Here is a 13,859-nt window from a genome sequence, read left to right on the forward strand (position 1 = left end):
GGGGCGGCGAGCCGGGGGCGGGGCGGCGAGCCGGGGGCGGGGCGGCGAGCCGGGGGCGGGGCGGCGAGCCGGGGGCGGGGCGGCGAGCCGGGGGTGGGAAGCGCGGAGCTTGGGACTGGGCCGGGCCTCCACGCCCACGAGATTTCCGCGGTGCCCTCACGAGGCCCTCGGTCCTGGTTCACCAGAGAAGTTTAAAAAATACCCAGGCCCGGGCCCGTTTTCTGGGAGCCTGATTACTTTGGTCCTAGGTAATAGGACCTCGGACCAGTGGGCGTCGGTATTTTTTAAAAGCTCTCCGGGCGATTAACCGTGAAGCTAGAGTGCAGAGCTAACCTCGGTGTCCTAACCTGCCCGGTCGGGGTTTTCAGCACAGTAGCCCCGAGAGACAAACTTTTCTGGTTGTGGACCATATCGGAGAAAGTAACTCCTGTGTTTGCTTGCAGAGAGCACTGCGAGAGGTGCAGCTGAGCGTGCGGCTGGAAGACGTGGTTCCGCTGGCAACGTGGGCAGAGTCCAGATCTCAGCTCGAGGAGGGCTTTGCCTCCCCTCATCCTCTCCCGCTCCTCCAGGCGTGCTGTGGCCGCTGTTGCGGGAGCCGGATCTGGGAGATGCCAACCCAGGCCTTGGCAATGCCTGACTCTAATCAGGAAGAGCTAGATGCTAGTTTAGACTTTCTGGAAAAAGAAAATGGTCCAACAGTAAAAATCACAAAATTCTTCCCTGGTAAGGAAGAAACGTAGTGTAAACTTAAATATAGTAAAATAAATAAATAAACTCTTAAGAAAATCATTGTTTTCCTACTCAAGGGATTTTGTAACTTGATAGTTCCAGTGACGTTTGTTTCTCTGTACCCACCCTTCTGCCCCCGCATTGTGTAGAAACCATAAATAACTATTGCAGTAGTAGTTTCTACCAGTTATAAATCCCTGGTTATCTTAGAATCACAGCAGTTTCCAAGAATTTTACAGTAAGATCCAGAGCAATGTTGAAAGTATTGGACAGGCCAGACACATTGGCTCACTCAGGTCTGTAACCCCAGCACTTTGAGAGACCCGAGGTAGGTGGATCACTTGAGGCCAGGAGTTCGAGACCAGCCTAACCAACATGATGAAACCCCGACTGTACTAAAAATACAAAAAATTAGCCAGGTGTGGTAGCAGGCACTTGTATCCCAGCTACTCGGGAGGCTGAGGCAGGAGAATCAATAGAACCCAGAAGGCAGAGGTTTCAGTGAGCTGAGACAGCGCCACTGCACTGCATCCTGGGCAACAGAGGGAGACTCAGTCTCAATAAATAAATAAATAAATAAAAATAAAAATAAAGTATTGGGCATAGGAGTGTCCTTTCTATAAGAATTACCAGTAAGTTCTAGGTTTGCCCTTTTGTGTTTATTACAAACTTAATGAGCTTATAATAAATGTTCAGTGCATAGTTCATAAAAATTTACTGAGTGCATACTGTGTGCCAGGCACTTCATGAATATGATCAGTCACATTCAGAACACTGCTTTACAAGGATGCAGGCTTTGGGTAAGTTAGAAACATAGAAAGGCATTCCTCCCTACCAAAGGGGTAGCCCAACCCCAGGCTGGAGACTGCCTGGACTTCACTCAGCCCCTCAACCAGGAGTCTTGGGCAGTGATTAATTCCTACCACAATGGAGAATGGGGAAGAATGTTCCCTAGAAGGTATTATTATCTTCATCTTTTACAATAAAAGAGTTGCGGTGAGAAGTCATGTGACGCTATCTAGTCCAAACAAAGGCCTCTTTCTGTCTTCACAAAATACCAATGATATTTTTATTTTTTAATTTTTAGACAACACATTTCAATGCATTTAAAAAAGGGAATTTAGAATTACTGTCTTAGCTTTCTGGAACACTGGTTTCTGAGCTCCAAAGTCTGGAAGTCAGATTAGATTACCTCTGAGACACCACCACCCGAATCCTTAAAACAGGCTTGGTTCTTACAAGCCTTCTTCCAGAGAAACTCCCTAGTCCAGGGATAAGTCTAGAAAGAAAGGACAGAATGTAGTAAAATAACCTGGTTCCAGCCCTCAGTTATGACCCAAAGCCTCTCCTTTCCCCCCCTTTCTTTATTTATTTACTCCTTTGTGATCTCTAATTTCTTACACCTTAACTACTACTACTTTGAGGACTCAGAAGTACTTTATATGTCAGATCTCTCCTTAGGGATTAACTTCTCAAATGCCAGTTCTTCTGGCTGATGGAGCTGTTCTCCTTCTCTCGCAAGCAAATCTTTTTCACTATCTTTCCCGTGGGAATCACCACCATTTTTGTAGAAAACAACACTCTTAAGTTTTATTTTCACATCCTTTTCACATTTAATCATTATATATTTGTTGTTCTGCTGCAGTAATTACAAATTTACTTTTTCCTCTTAATTGATGTGTCAAATACCAGGGATCTGCACTGACCACAGACTGACTATATAATTTGTAGGGCTCAGTGTAAAATAAAAATACAGAGCCACTTGCTCTGTATTTTTGAGTGTGCGGTCTTGTGCCATTACACGGGATGCATGCCCTGATTCACCACATCATATAACTTTTTTTTTGTTTGGACACTGTGTCTTGCTCTGTCACCCGGCTGGAGTGCAGTGGATCTTGACTCACTGCAACCTCCACCTCCCAGGTTCAGGCAATTCTGCTGCCTCAGCCTCCTGAGTAGCTAGGACTACAGGCATGTGCTACCGTGTCCAGATGACTTTTTAAAAATTTTTAGTAGAAACGAAGTTTCGCCATGTTGGCCAGGCTGCCCAACATGGCGAAACTTCGTTTCTGCTAAAAATTTTTAAAAATTAAAAAATAAAAATATCGGCCGGGTGCGGTGGCTCAAGCCTGTAATCCCAGCACTTTGGGAGGCCGAGGCGGGTGGATCACGAGGTCAAGAGATCGAGACTATCCTGGTCAACATGGTGAAACCCCGTCTCTATTAAAAATACAAAAAATCAGCTGGGCATGGTGGCGCGTGCCTGTAATCCCAGCTACTCAGGAGGCTGAGGCAGGAGAATTGCCTGAACCCAGGAGGCAGAGGTTGCGGTGAGCCGAGATCGCGCCATTGCACTCCAGCCTGGGTAACAAGAGCGAAACTCCGTCTCAAAAAAAAAAATAAAAAATAAAAAAAAATAAAAAAAAAAATAAAAATATCGTTGGTATTTTGTGAAAGGTCTCGAACTCCTGACCTTAAGTGATCCCCTTGCCTTGGCCTCCCAAAGTGCTGGGATTACATACAAGAGCCACTGTGCCCAGCCCATATCATATAACTTCTAGATGACCCACTTCCGTCCTTTCTTCCCAAATTTTGGCATAAAATGTTTGAAAAGAGCTTTCTTTACCGGAAACTTTCATTTAACCAGTAAAACCTGTTATTTTGATGACAGACACCATTAGTTGCAAATCCACAGCTGTCTTTCAGGTCTTTCCTGCCAGAGAGTGGCTGGCTTGTCTATATATACTTTGACTGTGGTGGGCAGGAGCTGAAGATAGGACGTTACTTAGGATACAGTAAACTAGGTATTAGTATGGCTTGGTCCAGGAAAGGAGAAGTGGGGGTATGAAAAGTGGTCATATTCTAGATTAAGCTTGATGGTAGAGCAAAAGGGATTTGCTGATGTGAGAGAAAAGGAGGAATCAAGGATGGCATTGAAATTTTGACCTAAGCCATAGGATAGAGTTCTCAATAACTGAAATGGGGAGGATTGTGGAAGGAGCAGGTTTTGGGGGAAAATTTAAGAAATTCATTTCAGTCATACCATGTTCAAGAAGCTTATTCTAAGTCTGCAGTTCAGCATACAGGTTAGAAATATATTTTGAAGTTGTCAGGATAGAAATGGCTTTTAAAGTCATGGGACTTTGCTGGGCGCAGTGGCTCACAGCTGTATTCCTAACACCTTGGGAGGTCAAGGTAGGCAGATCGCTTGAGTCCAGGAGTTCAAAGCAGCCTGGGTAACATGGCAAAAGCTTGTCTCTATTAAAAAATACAAAAATTAGCCAGGCATAGTGGTGCATGCCTGTAGTCCCAGCTACTTGGGATGCTGAAGCAGGAGGAACCTTTGAGCCTGGGATGCAGAGGTTGCAGAGAGCTGAGATCGTGCCGTTGCACTCTAGTCTGGCAACAAAGCAAGACCCTGTCTCAAATAAATGAATAAATAAATAACATGGGACTAAATGAGATCCTCTAAAAAGTGAGTGTGCACAAAGAAGCAGAGCAAGGTCTAAGTCTTAGGAGGTCAAGGAACAAAGAACAAATAAGGAGTCTAAGAAGGAGCAGCCAAGTGTAGCAGAAGTGGAACTAAGAGAATACAGTATTCTGGTGTGTCAAAGAAAGACAGAACCACCAATTCTGCTGATGTAAGGAAGGTGGGGGCTGGATATTGACTACCAGATTTAGTAACATGGGGGTTATTGGTGAACTTCACAAGAGTCTCATTGAAGTACTGGGGAGAAAACACAGTTGTAGTTGGAGGAAAAATAATTAGGAATGTCAATTATAGTGAATATCAAAATAAATTATGAAAATATAAAATGTACTATATTTGTGCTGATTCTTGTCTGAATGATATATTAATAAATACCTTGGAATGGGAGATTCTGGGTGGCCAAGACTAGGCTTTCTTTTCTTTTCTTTTTTTCAGAGACAGGATCTTATTCTCTCACCCAGGCTGGGGTAGCATGATCATAGTTCACTGTAACCATGAACTCCTGGGCTTAAGCAATCCTCCTGCCTCAGCCTCCTGAGTAGCTAGGACTACAGGTGTACACCACCATGACTGGCTAATTTTTGCTGCTGTTATTATAGAGATGGGATATCCTTATGTAGCTCAGGCTGGTCTTGGACTCGGGCTCAAGTGATCCTTCTGCCTTTGAGGGAATGAATGTGTTCTCTTTCCGGGTCCACAAGGGGGCGTTGTTTTAAGGGCAAGAACTTCCCAGCGCCATGCCCCACACCCATCTCTCTCCATCCAGGAGATTTAATGGTCTCTGTTTTAATTTTCGTGGGCTTGGGAAGAATCAAAAAATTAATCCCTCCAGCGGAAGTTCTTAGAAACTCCTTTCATTGGCCAGAGGTCTAGGAGAAGGTAGGGGTTCCTTCCAGGTTAAAGTCCCTTTCTTCCACACCCCTTTGGACTCCATGTTTGGATTCCCTTCCACGAGCACTCTCGTGGAAGCCTGTCTTCCCCTCCTAAACTCCATCTCTCTCTCTTAATTCCTTTCCACCCAGTATGGAAGCTCTTTCCTCTCCTGAATTCCATCTTTCTGAATTCTCTCACTCAGTTGAGAGGAGCTTTCCTTCTCTGGATTTCCCCTCTCGAGTCCCTTTCCACACACACTCTCTCTCATGTGGAAGTTTTCTCTCTTCTTTTTTTCTCTTTCTCTGCCTAAATAAATTCACTTTCTGCAGAAACTCTGTTTGGGGTCCTGTATTTACTTTGCAAGTGCACCTGGTCCCCTCTCATTCTTGAGAGAACAGGAGACCAAGAGCCTTAGAAAAACGTCCTCTCAGGGGAGCTGAGGGCACCCTTGAACCCCTGAACCTCAACACCTTGGTCTCCCAAAATGCTAGGATTACAGTCATGAGCCACTGCACCCAGCCCTACACTATATTTTCTGTATTGAACTTCCCAGAACAATAATAAGGATAGGCAGTCAGATCTCTTCTAGAAACACCTAATGATTTCTCCTATATATACGAACATCATGAAACATGATAGTATTAATGAGGTAAGAATGCATAATTTGGGAGCTTTAATGTACCATATTAACTTAGAATGCTTGGAAACTACAATATTACACAATGCTTTGTGTTATTTTAAAGAACAAAAAAAATTAAAATATTAATAATCAATGTCAGTTTCTATTTATTTATTTATTTATTTATTTTTAGCTTTTTTCAGTGTCTCACTAATGGCCTCGGCAGTGTTAATTGTGATGAAAATAAAAGCCACACGGTGAAAATAGTTCCAGCCACAGTGATCAATTTTTGTCCAGGATGAAAATAAAAGCCACACGGTGAAGCAATTCAATCCATAATGATTAATCTTTGCTTAATGGCAAGGCTGGAAGGTTAATCTCTAAAAGGGAACTCAAATTAAAGAGAAATAAGTACTAGGTTCCAGCCTTGGCTAGAAAGTCAATGGCATCAATAGCTTTCAAACTGGGACAAAGTGAAGGGCAAGAGATGGCTGTATCAGCTCTATGATCATGGGCTAGCTCCAGAATATGTTGAAGATAATGATCCTCTGCTTGGGTATAGCGGAGGCTCTACCATCAAGAAAATTTGATTACAGATATATTTTCAAGTTATCTTTTTTTATTTTGATTATTTATTTATTTATTTTAAGATGGGGTTTCACCATGATGGCCAGGCTGGTCTTGAACTTCTGATCTCAGGTGATCCACCCACCTCGGCCTCCCAAAGTGCTAGGATTACAGGCGTGAGCCACCACACCCAGCCTAAAGTTATCTTTATAGGCACAATGCAATATTGCTTGGCACACAGAGAGAAAGCACTGGAGGGATGGAAAGGACGCCACTTAGGTGAGACTGCAGGGCTTTAAGCCATCAAGACAGAGCCAGTATGTAGTTTTTCTAATTAGGGTTCCTGACTACTTCCAAACCTCTGGTTGATTTTCAGCTTTGTATTTCCTATCACATACTGTACACCTTCCAAGGGCTTCCTTGGAAATCACAATTTCAAGATATCCCTAACTGTGTTCCATTCTTCTACTTCCTTCATTTCTGTTCTCAGTGGTAACACCAACCACCTACCATCTAACAGCCTGGGAATTACCCTAGACTCAAATCCCTCTCTCTAGTACCGTAATCTATTTGTCCCCAAATGCCATCTATTTCACTCAACATATCTAGAGTCAGTGCCATCCTTTTTGTCCCTGCTTTAGTTTCTCCCTTCATTATTTTTCGTTTGATTACTCCAAGAGTGTCTTAACTGTCTTCCCTACCTTGGTCTCACCCCCTTCCAATACATCTTCCTTGCTGTCTCCAGCTTGAACTTTCTAGAACCCTTTAGTGGTCTCAACTCTTTGGCATGAGGCCCCTCCTGGGTCCTCTCCCCCTCTCCCCCCTTGCCCACCACTCCCAGCTTTTTTGTATGTGGTAGAGATGGGGTATTGCTATGTTGCCCAGGCTGGTCTCTCCTGGCCTTTCACCCTCTCCAGCTCCCTAGCTGCACCCTGGGCTTCAGTCACACTGAACTGCTCTCCATCTTTGTATGTGGTTAGTTCCACGCGCTGCAGGGCCTTTGCATTTGTATCTACCTGGAAAGTTCTTCCATAATTCGGACTAAGCTCACCTCTGCAGAAACTTTCTTTGATATGTCAGGCTGATTTCTACATCTCCCTTGAGTTTTACTTACCATTGTACCTGGCAAGATGCAGCTTCATGATTTATTTTCCCCATTTCTCTTATAAGATGGAGAGCTCTGAAGCCAGGGTTAAATAGAAGACGATGGCAGAGCTCCACATCCAGTGAGCTCTGTTCACTGGCCACCTTCAGGCCAGCTCACAAAAGCAGCAATGTCCAGTTCCCAGCCTCTGCAGTACAAGCTGTACGTGGAGACTGGGACCCACGCGCGTGGCCGTGGGAGTCTCTGATGGAGCAGTCCTGTTGTGTGGTCTGTGAAATACACATTATTTTCAGATGTGTAGACTCCAGTTCTCTGGCTCCTTTGGAAATTCTGTGAGCTGCATATCTTTGAGTAAAATTAATTTTTCATTAAACCAGTTAGATTGGCTTCTGTTGTCTGCAGTTAGGAGCCTTGGACAGACCTCTAAACTAGGAGAAGCTTGGAGTCTGGTCATCTTACTCCTGTTGATCCTGGTCTCTCTCTGCCATATAGAGCTGGCTCTTCACCCTTCAAGCCTTGACCCTGGTCCAGTTTTCTATGAAGCATCCAGATGCCAGGTCACTGTGCAGACTGGTTTGGCCCTTCTGGGTTCCCCTTCCTAGATTGGCTGAGGATGCCCTATATGCTGGATTTTCCACCTGTAGCACTTAAGTACTTTTCTCTTTTTCTTTTTTTGAGACAAGGTCTTGCTCTGTCATACAGGCTGAAGTGTAGTGGTGCAATCACAGCTCACTGCAGCCTCAAACTCCTGGGCTCAAATGATCCTCCTACTTCAGCCTTCCAAGTAGCAGGGGCTACAGGTGTGCACCACCACTCCCGGCTTTTTTGTGTGTGGTAGAGATGGGGTATTGCTATGTTGCTCAGGCTGGTCTCAAACTTCTGGTTTCAAGTGACCCAACCACCTTGGTCTCCCAAAGTTCTGGGATTGCAGGTATAAGCCACTGGGCCCAGCCACTTTTCTCTTTTTATATCATACACAGACATATTCTAAGGTGCTGTGTTGCTCCAGGATTGCGGAGTCAGGACAAGGTGGTTTTCCAAATTGTCCATACATTCTTTGATACATCCTTCTACTCCATCAAGAGATGAATTATTTCCCTTCCTTTGAGCCTGAGCAGGTCTTTGTGATGCTGACTTCCGAAGCTGGGTTAGAAAAGCCCATGCAGGTTCTGCAGTTCCTCTTGGGAGGCTCATCAGCGGCTATGTAGGAAGTCTGGTGCCCCTGTGCCTGCCATGTTGAGAGCCCATAGGGAGAGTGCATAGAGATATCTGAGAAGCCCCAGCTGTCTAAGTCCTCCCAGCCCAGGAACCAAACACGTGAGTGAATAAGCCTTCGTGATATCTCTGGTCCAGTCCTGTCTGACAGCAACAGCATGAGAGACTGGAAGGGGAACTGCCCAGGAATAAATAACCAAATACTTTCCCGAATTTAATGGATGAAAAATCTGGGCAGCATGGGATTGAGGACTGGTAAGTTATTGTTTGATAAAGTTTCGATTTGGGGAGACGAACATTTTCTGGAGATGGATAGTGATAATGATTGTACAACAATAGGCATGTACTTAATGTCACTCAGCTTTACGCTTACAGTTAAAATGGTTAATTTTATGTTATGCATATTTTACCACAATTTTTAAAAGAAAATCTGGGCAGTAACTGATTATGGAGTATATGTAAAAATCAGTATTTATATTATTAAATCAACTGGGCTCTATCTAAGACTGGCCCCAAATAACCTAGTAAAGGTAATATTTATGTGAAACATGTATGTCTACCTTCAAGATAAGAATAACTGTGCTTAAAAAAAAATAAAAGGCTGGGCACCGTGGCTCACGCCTGTATTACTAGCACTTTGGAAGGCCGAAGTGGGCAGATCACGAGGTCAGGAGTTCGAGACTGGACACGGTGAAACCCCATCTCTATTAAAAATACTAAAAATTAGCCGGGCATGGTGGCACCTGCCTGTAGTTCCAGCTGCTCGGGAGGCTGAGTCAGGAGAATCGCTTGAACCTGGGAGGCGGAGGTTGCAGTGAGCCGAGATCATGCCACTGCACTCTAGCCTGAGTGACAGAGTAAGACTCTGTCACAAAAAAGAAAAAAGCAGCTAATGTTTATTCACTGAGCACCCTTATGTGCCAAGTGCTAGGGATGTGGCCAGAAGGAAGACAAATTAGGTCACTCTTGTCCTGTGTCTTATGTTGTAGTTGGGGGAGGCAGTGTTGGGAAGAGGTAGACAACCCAATCAAAACAGAATAAACTGGGGGAAGACGAGTGCTATGCTGAGATTAAAGCAGGTGTGACAGAAGGAGACAGGGCACCTACAGTAACCCTGGGCTGGGGGTGAGGGTGCTATTTTCTGTGGGTTAAGAAGGAGAAACCGTTGTGCTTGGGTTGACCACTTTGCTTTTGAAATGTTACTAGATATCCACATGGCAATGGTATATACTAGTGTTCAGTGGCGTATGCTAGTCAGAGGTTCTAGGAAAAGTCACAGCTGAAGATCCAGGTTTGTGAGTCACTGGACTGTGAGAGGGATTTAAAATGGAGTCCAGATGAGATTACCAGGGAAAGTGCAAAGTGAGAGAAGCAACCAGAAGGAAGAGGCTGAGAATAGCAGCAAGGGAGGAGTGTGATGCCCTGAGGGGTTAATGCTGCTGGGATGAGAGCGGAAGTGACTGTGGGGTCTGACACCATGGAGGTCAGTGGTTGTACTGAAGTATTTGTGGAGAGGTTTACAGAGAGGGTCAAGGAGTACTTGTGAAACGGGGGAGCAAAGGCTAATTTTTCAAGAAATTTTAGTATTTAAGCAGGGGCCTGGTGTGGTGGCTCAGGTTTGTAATCCCAGCACATTGGGAGGCTGACGTGGGAGGATCCCTTGAGCCTAGGAGTTTGAGACTGGCCTGGGCAACAAAGCAAGATGCCTTTCTACAAAAATTTAAAATTAGGCATGGTGATGTGCACCTGTAATACCAGCCACTCAGGAGACTGGGGTGGGATGACTGCTTGAGCCCAGGAGTTCGAGGCTACAGTGAGCTATGATGGCACCTCAGCAGTCCAGCCAGGGCAACAGAGGGAGACTTTGTCTCAAAAAAAGAAAGACAGGGCAAGTGAGAGAGAGAGAGAGAGAGAGGAGAGAAAGAGAGAGAAGAAAGAGGAAGAAGGAAGGAAGGAAGGAAGGAAGGAAGGAAGGAAGGAAGGAAGGAAGGAAGGAAAGGAAAGGAAGCAGGGAAATGGGACAAGAGCTGTCAAGTCAGTTATTACCCTGTGATAGGTACCATGCCAAACATTTATGTAAGTATGTAGTTTCATTTTCACACAATTCCAGTTTTCATTTTATTTATTTATTTATTTTTTGAAACGGAGTTTCGCTCTTGGTGCCCAGGTTGGAGTGCCATGGCACGATCTCAGCTCACTGCAACCTCTTCCTCCTGGGTTCAAGCAGTTCTGCCTCAGCCTCCCGAGTAGCTGGGACTACAGGCGTGCGCCACCATGCCCAGCTAATTTTTGTACTTTTAGTAGAGACAGAGTTTCACCTTGTTGACCAGGATGGTCTCGATATCTTGACCTCATGATCCACCCGCCTCGGCCTCCCAAAGTGCTGGGATTATAGGTGTGAGCCACTGCGCCCGGCCCAGTTTTCATTTTATAAGTGGAAAAGGAGATACAAAGAAGATAATAAATTGTCCAGGGCATAGTAGGGGATAGAGTTGGGATCTGAACCCAAGCTTTGTGAGCTCAATGTTATTCAATCAGTTATACCTTTAGTCAATAAATCACTCCTGTGTTGAGATAAATTAATAAAATTTTCTGACAAATAAAACTTGTATGCTTGACCAAAACATTTATTTGAGAATTATACAACAAAACTACAATATGTCATAAACTTTATGGAGACCTTTGAAAATATCCTATGAGATTTGCTTCATTTTTCCCCTATGGAATTATTAATTATTCACTCTTATTTCCATTAAACGGAACTCTTAGGAGAAAAAGAATAGAAAGAAGAGGGAGGTCACAATTTTATAAATTATGCTGAGCAATAAGAGGCCTTCCCACATGGTAGCTAATCCAGTCAAAATAATTGGCTACTTTGGTGTAAACACCTGGGAACTCTGGTTTTCCACAGTTTTCCCCCCAACTCACAACACCCCAGATGTAAGCCACATTGTTGGCATCCATACAGACTAAGGGGCCTCCAGAGTCCCCTTTACAGGCATCTATGGAACCATCATATGTACCTAGGAAAGAAATGGGAAAGAGAAATCACATATTTCCTTCCATTTGTCAAGGCTGCCATGCCTCCTCCATGACATTTAATGACCCTGGCTTTCTTAAATTTTCCTGATAGCAATAGCATGGGCTCTGCTTAGAAGCCCCAGCTGGGCTTGCAGAGTTGAAGAGATGCAGGTTGGGAAATACTTAACAAGTTTTCCATTTGTTCCCCCAATTCAGTGTGTTCTTCTTGTGTTCTCTGCTTTATGCAACTGAATACTGAGATGAGATTGCAACATGGAGGTTGCATCAAATGCTGAGTGGGAAAATAATAGGAATACCTAGTGCGTACTGAGTACTAACTACATATTAGTGATTCATTGTCTTAATCCTCACCACAACCCTGTTAGGCAAATATTGTTATTATTTAACTTGTCTAAGGTCACATAGCTAACAAACGACAGGGCCTGGACTTGAACCCAGGTACCCACACCCCAGAGCCTGTGCTCTTGACCATGATACTCCCTTTTGGCAGATTTTGTGCTGTTCACCTCTTTGTCCACTGAAATCCTGAACTCCATTTCAAGATGGAAGACGCTTTCTTCTCACTCATGACTTTCTGAGATTTTAAAATCACTGTATCCAAGAAGTTATAGGATGTCAATAACTACCCTTTTCAATAATACACCATTTAGAAATGGTTTCAATAAAGCACCTAAATGCACTACACTGGCTGGTATCCTGCCTTTGTATCACCTCCAAAAGCAGGAGCTGCTATTGTTGTTTTGGGCAGGAGAATTAGCTTAACCACGTTATCAAAGGAGTCTGTGGCATAAGAAATGCACTGTGATTTCCGTGGAGGAGATATTTACTTCTAACTGGAAGTAAATCTCATCTCATTTGAGATGAGATAACTTGAGTTTGTATTTAAAATCAATTTAGTTTTGATCCTGGGTATACCACCTCTTGTCTGTAAGACTTTGGGCAAATTATGTAACTGCTCTGCGTCTCAGGTTCCTTTTCAATGATCCTCAATTTTACAAATGAAGAAACCTGCTCAAGGTCACATGACTATCAATTAATAAAAGCTGGGATATAAAGCTGGGTCTGATTCCAGAGCTCGTTCTCTTAGTCACCTTGCTGTACTGCTGCAGAATTGCTTAAGGAAGATTTTTCCTCATAGTATTAGAGGAAGAAACCTTAGCTACAGGGAAAGGACTGAAAGAGTTTGACAGTGCTACAGCTAAAAGGCAAACTGGAGGGAATTCGGGCCCAGCGCATGGGGGCGACGCTGTGGGAGGAGATGTTTGATGGGGGGGTATATACATCTTGGATAAACTACTTGGCACTTACCTGCGCATTCCATTTCTTTTTCATAGAAACGATTTCCGTAAAACTTAGAGCAGTTGCTTATTAGTTGAACTTCACCCCACTGAAGTGAATAGACTTTTTTGTTTTCTAAACAAAGTAAGAAAACAAACATTTAGAAGTCACAAATGAGAAATCTAAATATCTACTCTCATAACTTAATAAACTGTTAGGATTACGAAAGGATATATAGTCTTCAACACGTATACCTTTTTGAGGACACTTCCTTAGCCTGTTTAACCATACCCTCTTCATATCTCCACTTCTAAAATTGGATGGATAGTCAAGGGGGTCTATTGAACATATGATTTGAAGTCACACTCATTTAATAAACAGCTGGTACCCTAAGATGAATGAAAGAAAATCTTTCCCTTTTTGGCTGCAGAACTCAGCCAGGCAATTGGATATGAATCAGTGATGAGGTCTTCTCACATAAATATGTCCTGTCTTCTTACAGTCCCTTATTTATTTGAGAGTTTTTGTTAAAGCGAAAACGTTTAAATATAAGAACTTCAAATAAAGAAAACATATATGAAGTTACCAATGTTTGTGTGTTTTTGTGTGTCTGAGAAGAAAAATCCATCTCCTAAATGATTTGAAGTTATTTAAAACGGGATTTAGGATTTTCTTCTTCAAGTGATCTGCCTCTCTCTGCCTATCAAAGTGCTGTCATCACAGGTATAAGCCATTGTGCCCAGCCAGGAAGGAGTTTATTTTTTTTTCCTTTCAAGCCCTACTTCAAGTTAGTCTCCAGATACTTGCCTTCCTCAGAACAAGAGCTTTTTAAAGATAGTCATTTATTATTTCCCCTAATTTGGGAAAAGCCTTTAAAACTGTGAGCAATTCTTAATGGCTCAGGAGATAGCTAGTGCTTGGCACTCTTGGAGGCTTCTTGA

General features: G+C 43.6%; 1 protein-coding gene across 8 annotated transcripts in view; it reads right to left on the reverse strand.

The window, feature by feature from the left end:
• Positions 1–11,204: 11,204 nt before the first annotated feature.
• The window catches only part of CFI (complement factor I), a 62,777-nt gene continuing 60,122 nt past the window's right edge, over positions 11,205–13,859 (reverse strand). For all 8 annotated transcript variants that reach the window (XM_037731868.1, XM_017509614.1, XM_017509621.2 and 5 more), the window contains 2 exons: positions 12,949–13,053; positions 11,205–11,621 (listed from right to left, as the gene is read on the reverse strand). In XM_037731868.1, the coding sequence (XP_037587796.1) occupies positions 11,404–11,621; positions 12,949–13,053 (323 nt within the window). In that variant the 3' untranslated portion in view covers positions 11,205–11,403. The remainder of the gene's footprint in view (positions 11,622–12,948; positions 13,054–13,859) is intronic.

The sequence above is a fragment of the Cebus imitator genome, unplaced genomic scaffold, assembly GCF_001604975.1.
Source record: "Cebus imitator isolate Cc_AM_T3 unplaced genomic scaffold, Cebus_imitator-1.0 Scaffold17, whole genome shotgun sequence".
NCBI lineage: Eukaryota > Metazoa > Chordata > Mammalia > Primates > Cebidae > Cebus > Cebus imitator.